The sequence below is a fragment of the Mustelus asterias genome, chromosome 3 (assembly GCF_964213995.1).
Source record: "Mustelus asterias chromosome 3, sMusAst1.hap1.1, whole genome shotgun sequence".
In the NCBI taxonomy this organism is placed as follows: Eukaryota; Metazoa; Chordata; class Chondrichthyes; order Carcharhiniformes; family Triakidae; genus Mustelus; species Mustelus asterias.
Window position 1 is genome coordinate 53,540,936 of NC_135803.1, and position 16,160 is coordinate 53,557,095.

At 40.2% G+C, this 16,160-nt stretch overlaps 1 protein-coding gene across 2 annotated transcripts in view; it reads right to left on the reverse strand.

Annotated features, from left to right (window-relative positions):
- Nucleotides 1-16,160, reverse strand: part of cul3b (cullin 3b) — a 92,575-nt gene that overhangs the window by 48,282 nt on the left and 28,133 nt on the right. For both annotated transcript variants that reach the window (XM_078208951.1, XM_078208956.1), the window contains exons 2-4: nucleotides 9,764-9,961; nucleotides 8,610-8,723; nucleotides 1,351-1,511 (exon numbers count right to left, since the gene is read on the reverse strand). In XM_078208951.1, the coding sequence (XP_078065077.1) occupies nucleotides 1,351-1,511; nucleotides 8,610-8,723; nucleotides 9,764-9,961 (473 nt within the window). The remainder of the gene's footprint in view (nucleotides 1-1,350; nucleotides 1,512-8,609; nucleotides 8,724-9,763; nucleotides 9,962-16,160) is intronic.

Here is a 16,160-nt window from a genome sequence, read left to right on the forward strand (position 1 = left end):
TGCAATTGTTTAATGTGTTTACCATCCATTTAGAAACATATTCCTCTTGCACTATGCATTTTCTTTGTCTAAAAATTATAAATACCACACTGCGCTTATATGTTGCACATAGCAGATTCAAAGTGTCCAAATTTTTAATAATTTAAATACTTTCTTATCCCATCTCAATTTTTTCTTTTGAAGAAAATATATGATGAAATTTCATTCATATGTCAAACAAATGTTATTCAAAAGATTCTTCACCAAACCTCGTAGGAGCCAATTTGATGCATCTCCAAATGAATAATTATTTCCTTAGTATGTGTCAAATCTTCAAAATTGCACTATTAAGGTTACTTCTACATTTCTATAATTATTAGGTACAACTTAATTCTGCCATCGTACTATTGTGAGGGTTTACCAGATTTTGTTTTAAATTAAGCTACAATGAAGTAGAGAGGGTCATGTCATCCATAATGAGTTCTGCCCGACAACAAGCCGATGTGGTTTGGTTATCAGGGAGACTGGGGGTCTCGATTATGACGCGCTGGAAGCAAGGTGCAAAATTTTCATACCTGAAGGTAAAGGCAAGAGCAATTGGGCTATCTGTGGAGACTTTCAGTCTCCAAGATTAAAGACAGAAAGACAGGTGTGTGTCGTCGATTTGGAAATTTTGCAAAAACTGAGGGCAGTGCTTTGACAGTTATTCAGCATTAAGATTCTTGTGAAATAGCGATGCATAAACTCATTGGAAGGTGGGAATGGCTGTAGACTGTTTCCTATAAAAGACTGTAATCTGGTGGAAAACGTTATAATGCACGTGTATGTGGCATGGGGTATCAGTCACGTTAAAGCATTAGTAAAGGCTAATGTTCCTGATAGGTTAGAGTATTTATCACTTACAAGGGAATGTTTGGTTCTTTAGTTGGTTTGTTAACAGTCTGAAAACCTGAAATCTTGGTGTGCAATTCCATTAAGTCAGTCACTGGGAATTCAAATCACTTGTTCAAACTTAAATCAGTCTCTACAGCGATCATAACAGCCAAGATAGCATGGAAATTAACAAATTAATTTGGTCATTTCTTTGGTCTTTCCTTCAGGACATCAGTAAACCAAATGAGTTATGACAATTGTTTCATGATCACCATTACCGAGTCTAGCCTTCAATTCCAGATTTTATTAATTGAATTCAAATTCCACCAATTATCATGTCCCTGCAGCATTAGTGTGGGCCTCTGGATTACTAGGCTAGTGAAGTTACAGTATGTCAATGTTTCCCCATTTAAAACAAAGAAATAGGTCAATGTGTAAAGTAGTGTTACAAGCAGCTCTGAGACACAGGTACCAAACAGAGTAACTGTCTTGATTTACCTGTCCACTACCTCTCCTTTCCTCTCCCTAGCAATCATATCCAGGAGAGTCTGACGTAGGTGGTCTCGGATGCAACCATAACGCACAACCTGATCTCTGAAAATGATCAAGCCCAAGTTGTAAACATTCTCTACGTTATTCTGTTGTACATACACACGATCCTGCAAAGGGGAATAAAATAAAAATGACAGTAATTTGAGTGCAACAGTTTTAACTAGCAACCTGTTAATTTCTGTTAGTTGTAGCACATTTTATTTCACAATAGAAGAGCTCGCTGTCAAAACTTTTTTTTGTTATCTTATGCACCAAAATCTGGAGTGCAAATTTTGCTGTCCAATTTCTAACAAATGAGAGTGTGACCTGAGGAATCACAACATAAAACTTTGCTGTATATAGTAAATACCATTACAATGCACACACAGCATAACTTTACTCAAGGTGAAATGAAAAGCACATTAGGATCCATGAATGACCAGAACACTATTTTCACAATGTGATCAACAATTTCTTATGCTTCTTGTTGCATGAATAAGCAAAGCACAATTCTTCTCGCCCTGTAGGCAGGATGTCAATTTTCAAGCTTATTATTACAAAGCTAAACGGTCGATCTTTATATTAAAACTGCTCAAGTTTACAAAGCAATTTTGTATTTCAGTTGAAGGAAGAAGGGATTGCAGAGAAAGAAACAAAAGCAGAGAGACAGACAAAGAGGAGATTCAAATTGGATGAACCCAAACAACTGTGGGGAAAGAACTTTTCATTATGCAATGAAATTAAAATAGCTATTAAATTTGAATAGATACCATGAAGTGGATCTTCAAAGGAGTGGCAGTCATTGTTAAATTACTGGCTGCTCAAATATTCTTCCGGGACCTTCAGAGCCTGGCTTGCCCAAAAATGCAGCATCCCTCAGAGAGCTCTGCCACAGTGCAGTAGAGTCAGTGGAAGACGGGATGCATCTCCATTTTAGAGTGCTAGCTGCCAGTTGGTAAATATAAAGGTCTTCTTTGAATGACAGTCGGTGGGGAGGTACTGTCAGATACCTCCCTGACTACCGCCAGAGTTAAGTGTCACTGATTAGGGTGCGTGGGTGTGTGTGTATGTATGGGCATGAGTTCTGTATTTACCCAGGAGCAAGATTAGGTTTTAATCTGGTTAACACTTCCTGGGTTACTAACTATGAAGTACATCAGAAGTGTCCCAAGTCTCCGACTCTAACTCAAAGATAAAGACATTCGTGGAGGGTCCTAAGGAGCTAGGGAATTTCCCGTCAGAAGTTTCAACTTCCCAGGCAATTCCCATGTAAGTCAGCACATCAGGACTTCCACAGGGGTCCGAAACGCACAATCGTCTGTCAAGTCACCAGCAGTCTGGAGATTGCAAGATTTGGGTACAAATCTGTTGATGATGTTGAGTGTTTGAATTTAAAAATGGGCTGACTTTATGAACTCAGGCCTTTCCACTGTTTCAAAGATACAAACAAAATAACTCTTTCATGGTGTCAACTTAGAATCCTATCAGCAGTAGTGAAACGTTTCAGGTTATACATAGAAATCTTTCCTTTGTTTACGAATATTTCAAATTAAATTGAAACCTGCCTGCTAGTTTGAAAAACAAAGCTTGTTCAACATGATGAAAAAGTATTAACAAAATTCAACACAACTCAGCCCTTGCTGCCTTCCATTTAAACCTATTTTGGTGCTATTGAATATGATGGATATTTAAAAATCAATAATGACTGCAAAATATGATTTAAAAAAGACAGGTTTGCCTAATTTAATGATGAAAAAGAAGAAACAAGAGAAAACAAGGACAGCATGTTGGCACAGTGGTTAGCTCTGTTGCCTCACAGCATCAGGGATCAGAGTTCAATTCCAGCCTTGGGTGACCGTATGGAGTTTACACACATGGTCCCAGTGTCTGTGTGGGTTTCCTCCGGCTGCTCCCACAGTATAAACATGCGCAGGATTAGTGGACTGGCAAAATTAAATTGCCCCTTAATGTCCCAAGATATGTAATTTGGGGGTTTGACAAGGGGGATACGTGGGGTTATTAGCATAGGGCCGAGGTGGGATGTTCTGTCGGAGAGTCGGTGTAGACTTGATGGGTCGAATGGCCTTCTTCCACACTGTAGAGATTCTTTGAATTAGAACAACAACCACCAAGAAATTAAATGAGTATCCTACTTCTCAAGGTCTATACAATTAACAAGGATTTTATAGCATAAATAACAAAAATAAAATGCCTTTGTGGAGGATTCGGATAAGGGATGTACATGAATGATCAGCGGCAGAGCACATATGCCAGGTAGGACGGCGCAAGAAACACTTTTGGGGACTCAGTTGGCATTGTGACAGTGGAGGAACGTAGAGAGTGTAACTAAATGGAATGAGTCTGCAGAGAAGTTGGAAAAATATCAAGTAGTTGAGCACGCTGAAGGTAGTGGAAAGAAGCAGTAGAAACAGACAGCCATGCTCAGACCTAATGGCTGCTTACCTAATTTTGACCAACACAGGGTCACTACTGTGAATAAGGGCACTAAATAAGTATAACTGCAAGGTAACTTGCAGGGGTTCAATTAGTTCACAATGCCAAAAACAAAAGTGTCAGCCACAACACTCACCAACTTTTACAGAAGCACCATAAAAAAGCATTCTTTCTGGTTGTATCACAGCTTGGGATGGCTCTTGCTCTGCCCAAGACCGCAAGAAACTACAAAAGGTCATGAATATAGTCCAATCCATCACGCAAATCAGCCTCCCATCCACTGACTCTGTCTACACTTCCTGCTGCCTCTGAAAAGCAGCCAGCATAATTAAGGGCCCTACGCACCCCGGACACACTCTCTTCCACCTTCTTCCATCGGGTAAAAGATACAAAAGTCTAATGTCACGTATCAACTGGCTCAAGAACAGCTTCTTCCCTGCTGCCATCAGACTTTTGAATGAACCTACCTTGCATTAAGTTGATCTTTCGCTACACCCTAGCTGTAATTGTAACACTACATTCTGCACTGTCTCCTTTCCTTCTCTATGAACGGCATACTTTGTATAGTGCACAAGAAACAATATTTTTCACTGTATGCTAATACATGTGACAATAATAAATCAAATTAGATATAAAAACTGGGGCATTCACAGTGGTAGCAATTTTTTATTTCAGCCATACAGGATAGAGTTAAAAGAAAATGTTTCTAGTGCCACACATCAGAGATTATTTCCAGGAACATGCATTCCATTAAAGTCCTAAGGCTCTGGGTTATGGTTCTATAAATAGCATAAACCTTGCAGCAAAGATTGGCGGTCAGCATCAGAAGCACCTAACTATTTTTTAATGAAACTAACTGGCATAAAGTCTTGAGCATCTTTATGATAGACAATGGGCCAACTTTTCCATTTCCACCAGCCACAGGAATCAGAGTGGGCGAGAGGCGGACCATGGCAAGGTCCGATGGCCTCCGGTGGGATTTTCCGGTTTCAGGGCAAGCGCGGCCGGAAAATCCCACCCAATATCTTCAGAGCTTTATTTAAAGCATAGCCTTTCTTTGCTCCTTGTTATAGTGGAACAATCTTTGTGCAATAGCTACATGATACTAATTAGGAGCCTGCAGCTGTAAGTTGTACTTACATGAGCAATCAATAGTCTTCAATGTTTAATAACTGATTGGCTGGCTGTGCTTATTTCTTAAAGTTTGAGAAGACAATTGGAATAATTTTGAGAGCATGTCTTATGAAGTTTGGTGAGAGCAAACAATTAAGCAATATGGAATAAATGCGTAAATAAATGCGTAAATTAAGGGCGGCACGGTAGCACAGTGGTTAGCACTGCTGCTTCACAGCTCCAGGGACCTGGGTTCGATTCCCGGCTCGGGTCACTGTCTGTGTGGAGTTTGCACATTCTCCTTGTGGCTGCGTGGGTTTCCTCCGGGTGCTCTGGTTTCCTCCCACAGTCCAAAGATGTGCAGGTTAGGTTGATTGGCCATGATAAAATTGCCCCTTAGTGTCCTGAGATGCGTAGGTTAGAGGGATTAGTGGATAAAATATGTAGGGATATGGGATAGGGCCTGGGATTGTGGTTGGTGCAGACTCGATGGGCCGAATGGCCTCGTTCTGCACTATAGGGTTCTATGATTCTATGATTTTAGACAGTCCTACTGGGCAAAGATGATCACTTGGGACTAAAATAGAGTTGCAAATGATTACATCAAATAGTAGAGCAATATATTGCCAGCTGTGTGGTCCTCATACCCAAGATCTGCTTTTCCTCTACCATATTTCTGGGTGACCAGAGTTTTTTCAACAGATTTCTCATGCTTTCCGCACCCTGAAACCATTTACTCTGCCTCTGGATCCATCTTTTGTTTCTGTACTTTTCCGATTACATCTTCATTTTGACTGACTGACATTTACTACATTTATCACATCATTACTCCTGCCTCCAGCCCATCGCAAATCTCTCTCTTCTGTTCTTTCCAATAAATCCAATAAAGAATCCTGGAGAAAGTATTTATCCAGAAAGTGGAAATGACTACAATTAGTAGTGTAAGGTAGATAGCACATACACAATTAAAAGCAAATTAGTTAACCATGAAAGAGGAAGAATGCTCAAAGATGTGATTTGATTATTGTCACATGTATCAGGGTACAATGAAAAGTATTGTTTCTTGCATGCCATATAGAGGTGGTGCGTGTGGAACATAAATATTACCACAGACCAGTTGGGCCAACTTGTCTCCCATTTCTATGTAATTCTAGTAATATCTTCCAGTTTCGGTAATAGGTTACCAACCCGAAGTCTGAACTATTCCTCTACAGATGCAGTGGGGCCCCAACTGTTTCTAGCAAATCCTGAAAATAATCATCTACAAAGAATAGTTAAATACAAGGTGGGACCCTCAAAAAAATAAATAGTAAAAAGAGGATACTGAATTACTGGAAGGTAAGCAGAAATTGGCAGAAGCATTGCTTCAGTTGAAAAATAATTTTAGAAAGGAGGCAAATCCTGAAATGATTATACAAGATGATATATATTCTAAAATAGTATTAGAGAAATTAGTTCAATTAAAGGGAGACAAAGGTCCTGGAATATATCTTGGACAATTGGGCAAGAAACTGTGGAGGCTGTAGATATAGTATTTAGTGTTTTTATTGAGTGAAAGTGCGCAGGACGACTGGAAAGTAGCCAATGAATTACCAATTTTCAGAAAGATAGACTGAGCTATAACAGAAAATTACATAAAAACAGAAAATGCTGGATAAATTAGGCAGATCTGGCAGCATCTGCAGGCAAAGTTAACAATAAATCAAACATAACTCTACTTTGTAACTTAGACAAGTACAGTCCAGTTCATTCAACTTTGTGACAGAGAAAATTTTGGAATAGGTGGGATGCCAGAATACCTCACCTTACTGTATTACACAACTCATGAGAAATATAACCAATTAATATATCCATAAAATTGGTTAGTATTAGAAATGTCTTCTATTTTCCCCAAATAGGCTTACCAGTCTGTTCAGATTTTCAAGTTTGAATTGGTATATGATAAATATATCACTCTGCTTCTATAGCATTACAATTGCAATATCTGGAATGCATCTCAACAGAGAGAAATTTACTGGGGTGTTCTGGCTCATGTGGATAATTTAGAGCACACAAGAGTGAGAGGGGAATGAATCATGGGAGTTGCAATTTATGCTTTTCCACAGAACTACAATACTTTGTATAGTGCCAAACAGGCCAAAAGTTTACAAACTGCTGTGAGAAATGAGTAACAGAAAGCAAATAAAGTATTTATGGACAGAGTCCAATCATATTTTAAATTTTGTTCATAGGATGTGGGCTTCCCTGGACTGACCAGCATTTATTGCCCATCCCTAATTGCCCTCAAGGGTACTGCTGGACTACCTTCTTATACTGCTGCAGTTTGTTTAGTATATGTACATCAATGGTGCTCTTAGGAAGGGAGTTGCATGATGGTGATTCAGCCACAGTGAAGAAACAGCATTCAATTCCTAAGTCAGTATAGTGAGCGACTGGAGAACTTGCAGATCATGGTGTTCCCAGCTTTATTTACAGCTTACATAATAACTTAAAGCTCACTGTGGAACAGTAGAAATAATAAAATCAATCTGATAACTAAATGGAAAAGAGGAAGTTTGGAAGAAGGAAATGAAGCTGATGAAGTGGACAAAAGTCTTGCAAAATATCCACATAACACACATTTGAGGCAACAATTAGAAGCAAATATTGAAAACCTGAAGCCAATTTCTATCAACTATTTGTTTTTATATAGAAACCTACAAATGTTAGTGATTTATGATATATTTTTTTAAAAATCAGACGATGAACTGCAATAAATGGTAATGCTACTTTTCAACAATTGAAAGCTGCTAACGCTACTCCAAACAAATTCCCAATTCACATTTTTCATTAATTGAGGAAGATTGGTCTCACTAGATCTGAAGAATTAACATAGGACTAATCACAAAAATACACATATCGGTAGAACACAAAAGCAGTATGGCAACGCCGTGTAAAATTTAAACACTGAAAAATTTGCATTATCCATATTTTATGATACCATTTATATAGTAATCATGAAATTTTAATTTTTTTCACTTTAAAAAAGTATTCTTAACAGTTTTTGCAAGTGACAAATTGGATTTTACCCACGCACAAAAGATGCATCCATTTCAACCATAGACAAAGTTTAGATGGCTTATTTTCTGCAACTGTGTATTGATAAAGGAAGCACAAATGAGACTGTAATGCAAAAGCAGTTATTCAAACAAAATATATCATCATAGCTTATTGAAATTTCTCATTAAGCTCCATTAAGCAATAAGAGTGATGCATTTTTATATCGAGACCGGGCCCCTTATCTGGTGTCCCAAAATCGAGAAGCACCTGAAAACCGGCTACATTCATAGCTAGCGCCCTGGATATAAATTTGAATAAACCCTTTTATTCTTTAGTTTTAATAATTTATTTTATGTATTATGTACACACTAGACCAAGGATCCCAAAATCTGAAAAATCCCCAAATCTGGCACAGCTGGTCCCGAGCTTCCTGGATCCAGGGTCCGTTACCTGTACAGCAACTGACAAATTGTAAGGTCTATGGCTATATAATTCCATTAGATCTTCTCACTGACTGATTTTTCCAAAACTCTATTATTTCCACCAATTCTACAAATTGTTTAGTGGAAGACGGTAGAATGTTAGTTGAAGTTAAATCACATCGATGAAGGTCTACCCACCATGTACATGAGGATGTCTCTGATCATCACCATTGCTGTTTGGTGGTCATTCCATGCTTGATTTAAGGTCTGTAGAAAATTATTATTTAACGAGTTCAACACATCTTCTCGTACCTGTAAAAGCAACATGCAGTTAGCTTGTATGGGTAATCTTTTTGATACTAGTATCCATTAGTAGAACTATTGATAACTAACCATAAAGTGCAATTAGATCAAATCATTCAATTATATTAAATGACATTAAGCCAATGGTGGACAACCTGTGGCCCGGGGACCTCACGTGGCCCATCAAGGTTCTGCGTGTGGACCACGAGACATTTTGTTGACTGTTACCCACGTGCAGAGTTGCCACATTCCACTTGTTTCATCTGCGTAGCTTTCTTTCTCCCAGTAAAATCACCGTAGTTCCAAATAGCCAAAGGCTGCTCTCCCCTTTAAAGTAAAGAGCTAACTGGTGGAGATTTAACCTCAGGATCACCACACCTCAGGTGAGGGGCAAGGTTCAGAAGGCGGGCCTTCATGAATAATGTCAGCCGGTACGGGAATTGAACCCGTGCTGTTGGCATTGCTCAGCAACATGAACCAGCTGTCCAGCCAACTGAGCTAACCAACCCTTTTCCTCCAGTATAACTGAAGTGATGCACACATACATACAAGGACACGTGAAGCAAGGTGTGTGTGGATTGCACACAACATCAACTGTGGGCTGTGCGCTCACTCTGCATCCAATCAAGCGTAAATGTTTATTTTGTTTTTACCATTTGCAGTTGATGACAGTTCTATTAATATATGAATGATTAAACATTTTCTAAACCTGTTATGAAATATTCAGTGTGTATTAAATATATTCAATTTTATTCAAAGGTCTAAGTAAACATGCCTGATTTCAATCTTGTAGCATGAAGGGGGGGCCAGTCAGGCAGCCCACTCACTAGCCTAGGTTACCCGTAATTGCATTAAGCACTCACATCCCCCTTCCCAACCCAGAGTCCCAAAGTTCCTCATTTATGAAAAAACTTTACCTTATTGTTTAATATATTTCCTTACTCAAATTTAGTCAGTGGGGTTTATGAATTTATCTAAAGTCCAGGGGAACTTAACTTTTCACATGAAACACTGAATTAGTTTTTCTTTATTTAAAAAGGCACACATACCTTATTGATCAGATGTTCAGTTACAACTTCTCTCAGTCCAGTATACAGTTTCTCACCATGCTTATGCAATACCATTGTATATGCATTTCTGTAGAGTTCCTCAAAGCTGAGCCCACTATTATTTTTGCGCTGAATCTCTTGAATGGCATTCTTCAATAAGTCCCAGATGCTATTTACATATTTCTCATCCATAGTCATCTGCAAGACAAAATGCACAAAATTACAAATTTAAAATGTCAGCATTTCAAGTGCAATGAAGATTTGGGAGAAAATTCTAGCGTTTAAGGCATTGGAAGCTAAAGATAATATTTCCAATCACCGCACAATGAAATCGGAGATATGCAAAAGGCCAGAATTGGAGGAGTGCAGGAGTCAGGAGTCGAGGTTGGAGGGTGTAACCAAGTTAGTGAGGTACAAAGCCACGCAGAGGTGAGAAGCTTAAAATCAAGATGTTGCCAGACTGGGAGCCAATTGATCAGCAAGGAGAATGATGGTGAGTGAATGGGGCTTGGTGTGAGTTTTGGATGAGTTCAAGTTTGCGGAGGATACAATGGGGCTTGGTGAGAGTTTTGGATGAGTTCAAGTTTGCGGAGGCCAGCCACAAGGACATCAGTATAGTGATGCAAATGTGAGACTTAAAGGTGGAGGGAGTGGAAAAAACCCAGTCAAAAATCATATGAGCAGCATGATGGGTGGCATGGTGGCACAGTGGTTAGCACTGCTGCCTCAGTGCCAGGGACCCAGGTAGGATTCTCAGCTTAGTCACTGTGTGTGGAGTTTGCACATTCTCCCCGTGTCAGTGTGGGCTTCCTCCCACAGTCCAAAGATGTGTGGGTTAGGTGGATTGGCCATGTTAAATTGCCCCCTAGTGTCAGGGGGGCTAGCTAGGGTAAATGCATGGGGTTATGGGGATAGGGTCTGGGTGGGATTGTGGTCGGTGCAGACTTAATGGGCCGAATGGCCTCTTTCTGCACTCTAGGATTCTATGGTTCTAAGAAGACCTAGTAGTATAATAGGTGATGACTGGATACTGGAAGTCAGAACACAGGAGTGTGGTTTAATATTAAATCTTACGAAGAAATAGGAGACGAGTTGGCACCTTGATCCCTCGGTACAATTTTCCCGCCCACTCCCCATATCCCTCAATTTCCTGAGAGAATAGGAACCCCTCTCGGTCTTGAGCGTACACAATGACTTTTCATCCACAACCCTCTGCAGCAGGCAATTCCAAAATTTCTAAGTGAAGATATTTCTCTTCATCTCGGTCCTAAATGATTGACCCATTATCCTGAAGCTGTACCCAGTGTTCTAGATTCCCCAGCCAGGGGAAACAATCACTCACTGTCCCTGTCGTGACCCTTTAGAATGTTGTATGTTTGAAACAGATCACCTCTCATTCGTCAAAATCCAGAGAATATAGGCCCAATTTACTCAGCCTCTCATCCGAAGAAACAATCTAACGAACCTTGCATACTGTCTCCAAGGCATTAACATGCTTCCTTAAATATGGGGCCCAAAGCTGTGCAAAGCCTTGTACAATTGTAGACAGAGGACTCCAATCCCCTTGCAATAAAGGTCAACATGCCATTTGCCTTCCTAATTGCTTGCTGTACCTGCAAGGTAACTTTGCATTCCTTGTATGAGTTTCTCTGAAAATCAACATTTAAAAGTTTGATACTATTTAAAACGTGCTTTGTACTTTTCGATTCTGACTGCAAAATGAATAACCAACTGCTCATATGATGCACCATCTACCACCTTACTGCCCATTCAAAATCTCTATTTCTCTTCCCAGCTTCTCTGTTGCTTCTTCAGAGCGTACATTTATATTGAACTTTGTATCATTAGCAAATTTAAGTACATTTGCTGCTGGTCTCTTCAATTAATTAATGTAGATTATCACTTGCTGAGGCCTCAATACTAATCCTTGTAACATTGAACTAGCGACAGCCTACCAATTTGAAAATGCCCTGTTTATCCTAATCTTCTACTTCCTCTCCTGTGATCAATCATGCATCGTTAAAGCTAACGAATTACCCAAAAATCCATGAGCCCCTTTCTTGAGCATTAACCTTTTGAGTGGTATCTTATCAAAAGTCTTTTAGAAATTGAAGTTTATTACATCTACTGGTACCTTTTTATCTACGCTGTCAGTTACATCCTCAGAAAACAAATGCATTTGTCAAATATGAGTTCCCTTTCACAAAACTATGTTGACTTTGTTAATGGGATTCGTTAAATCTTCCTTAATAATTGATCCCAGCATTTCCCCGACAACTGATGTCAGATTAACTGGTAATTGTTTACATTCAATGGATACATTCATAAAAACACTCAATTTATACAAGTCTTGTTTATGTCTTATATGCATATGTTCACTATAATTAAAAAATCTTATTAAAAACGTAGTTAGACCTTCCCCATTCCCTTCTCATAGACCCCACCCTCGCTCCCCTCTTGCAGCCCAACATCCCTGCAGGCCATGACCTGCCCAGCTCTTCAACTCTCACAGGCCATGCTCTCTCCCCACCCTCTCACAAAACACACTCTTCCCCCGCTCCCTTCTAGAGAAGCCAGCTCGGGATGAGCAAGAAACAACACAAAACTCAAATTGTATCATCATCATCTGCCTGGCCTGGTGCAGAACCCAGTTTGGGAACCCCTGGTCTGGACAAACAAAATTGGCAACGGTGATCTGGATGATGAGCTTATAGAATGCATTTGCGACATTTTCCTGGAGCGACATGTGCTGGGATCAACTCGTGATAAAGCTATCGCACATCTCATATTGTGCAATAAGGTCTTTTTTAAATTCATAATCTCACAGTGAAAGAAATTTTGGGAAAAGTGATCAGAATATAATTGAATGCTATATTCACTTTGAAATCAACATACTCCAATTCAAAACAAAAATCTTAAATAAAAACAATTACAAAGGTTGAGCGGGAGGGTGACTAAGATTGAATAAGTAAATATGCTAAGAAGTATGGCAGTAAACAAAGAGAGAAACATTTAAAGGAACAATTCAAAATGTACACCATTAATAAACTCAGCAAGCAAGATCTATGACTTACTTGGGAAGTTTAAGAACAGAACGAGATTAAAAGCAGTTTCTAACGTTGCAAAGAATAGTAGTAAGACTGAAGATTGATGAAAAGGGAAATGACAGTAAACTAGCCAGGAATATAAAAAACAATTGTAAGAGCTTTTACAAGCATATAAAAAGAAAATATCTGAAGTAAACAATGGGATATCTGGTTACCTTGTAAACATGCCTCTGTAATAGCGACTAGATGTAAACCATTTGTCTCTATTTGGACCGCTAGTTTGTCAACCTTATTACAAATACCTTGTGCATTCATATAAACAACCTTTAATTTTATTTTTTACTATTATTCTTTGCATGGACCTCATATGCTGATGCACTATACCTTTAAACTCTATTCTCTCCTGTCCCCTTGCCTTTTAAGTTTAAAACCCTGCTTATGTTTGCCAGGGCACCTACTCCAGCCTAGTTTAACTGGAACCCATTCCAATGGAACTGCTCCCTCCTTCCCCAGTACTGATACCAGTGCCCAATGAATTAAAAAAGGCTTCTTTCCACACTATTATTTGAGCCAAGTGTTTAATTCTTTAATCTGTTTGACCCACTGCCAATTGGTGCATTTCTCAGCTAACTATCTGGAGATTTATCACCTTTGAGGTTCTCCATTTTAATATGGACCCCAACTCCTCAAATCCTCTCAGCAGAATATCAATCTTAGTTCTACCTATGCCACGGGTTCCTATGTGAACCACTACAGGGCCCTCCCATTCCAAGTTCATCTCCAGTTGCAAGGAGATGTCTCTACCTGGGCACTCAACCACAATCTTTGGAACTCTCAGCTGGAGCTGCAGAGAACAGCATCAATTCCACTGACTATACTGTCCTCTATCACTTCCAGATTCTTTATCACTCCTCACTGCCACTTGAATGGCTTTATCCATCATGGTGTTATGGTTCATTTGCACACCTTTCCTGCAATCCTTGTCTTCATCCAAACAGGTAACAAAGACCTCATAGCCATTTGTTAAAAACAAGGGCCAAGGCTCTCTCATCGCTACAATCTGGATCCGCACACCTACCTCACTTGCAACCACACCTTTCTATTTCTGACCATTGACTAATTCATATACTACTTAATCTAAGGGATGTAATTGCCTCCAGGAACAAGCATCCAGGTAATTCCCCTCTTGCCTGATACCTCACATCTGCTGCATCTCAGACTCCCGTTCAACAACTTTGAGCCAAAGTTGCTCAAGTCACAGACCCTGACAGCATAAGTGGTTGTCCAGGATCATAATGCTTTTCATAAACTTCCACATGTTGCAGTTGTGACACGTAACCTGCCTTGCCATATCTATCCTCACTTATTAGATTAGTAATTTACCAAATTAGTAATGAAAGCCATAACATTGCTCATACTTGGTTAAGGAACACAGAAGCAGGAGTTAGGCATTCTGAACCTCAAGCCTGTTAATTAGATCACAAATGATCTCTGCCTCATTTCTAAAGATCTGCCTTTGATACACTTATTCCTATTTCACAACCACATGCTAACCCTTGGAGACATTGGGCTACATTTTAAATGGGACGGGGTGAAGAGGGATGCAACCCTCCGCCTCACTGAAGGAAAGTCAGCTTGCTCCATGCATCCCAGCCTGCAGGGGGAGATAGTGGCATTGTGGTAATCGCAATGCCACCAAACATGTAATCCCAGAGGACCAGGTGAGCGGTCCATGGTCGTAGATTTGAGTTGCACTATATCAGAATTTAAAATCAGTTAATAAATAAAAGAGCAAGTTTCGGTAATAATGATCATGAAACCATTCTTGACTGTCGTAAAATCCCATCTGGTTCTCTAATGTCTTTTAGGGGAAAAAAATCTGCCATTTTTACCTAGTCTGGCCTACATGTGACTTAGACCCACAGCAATGTGGCTGACTCTTAAATGCCCTCTGAAATGAACTAGCAAGCCACTCAGTTGTATCAAACCCACTACAAATTCTACAAAAAAAGGCAGCATCAACTTAGGCAGTGGAAATGACAATGGAAAATTCAACTCTGTCGACCCTGCCAAGTCGTCCTTATGATCATCCAGGGGTTTGTGCCAAAATTGGGAGGGCTGGCCCACAGACTCGACAAGCAACCGCCCAAAATTGTATCCAAATACGATCCCCGTGAGTATGGCTATGTTCCAGACAACATCACCACCGTCCCTGGGTACATCCTGTCCTGTAAGAAGTCTCACAACACCAGGTTGAAGTCCAACAGGTTTATTTGGTAGCACAAGCCACAAAATAAGCCACCAAATAAACCTGTTGGACTTTAACCTGGTGTTGCGAGACTTCTTACTATGCTTACCCCAGTCCAACACCAGCATCTCCACATCATGACACCCTGTCCTACCAGAGATATATGGTCAGGAGAGACTTTCCAGGGAATTCTCAACATCAACTCTGGACCTCATGAAGTCACAATGTACCAGGTCAAACAGAAGCAAGGAAACCTCCTGCTGACTACCCCCACCAGAGCTGAGAATCAGTACTCCTCCATATTGAACACCACCTGGAGAAAGCACTAAGGGTGGCAGCATCATAGAATGTACTCGAGGTAGGGGATCTTAATATCCATCACCAAGAGTGGCTCAATTGCACGACTACTGAGCAAGCCCTGAAGGGTACAGCTGTTTGACTGAGTCTGTGGTAGGTGGTGAAGGAACCAAGAAGAGGGAAAAACCTACTTGACCTCATCCTCACCAATCTACCTGCTGCACCTGTCCATGTCAGTACTGGTATGAGTGACCATTGCACAGTCCTTGTGGAGACTAAGTCCCATCTTCATACAAAGAATACTCTCCAGTGTGTTGTATGGCACTACTACAGTGCTAAATGGGATAGAATTCAGATATATATAGCAACTCAAACCAAAGCATCCATGAGGTGCTGTGGGCAGTAGCGTTGTATAGAACCACAATCTGTAACCTCATGGCCTGGCATATCCCCCACTGAACTATTGCCATCAAGCAAGGGAATCAACCCTGGTTGAAGGAAGTGTGCAGGAGGAACACCAGGCATACCTAAAAACAAGGTGTCAACCTTGTGAAGCTACAGCACAGGACTACCTGTATCCCAAACAACAAATGCAGCATGCAATAGACCCCAGTTGGGAATGGCGGTGGACAATTAAACAACTAACTGGAGGATGCGGCTCCACAAATATCCCCACCCTTAATGATGGGAGAGCCCAACACATCAGTGCAAAGGCTGGATTATTTGCAACCATCTTCAGCCATAATGCCATATGGATGATCCATCCATGGGGGAGGCAACAGCATAGTGGTATTGCCACTGGACT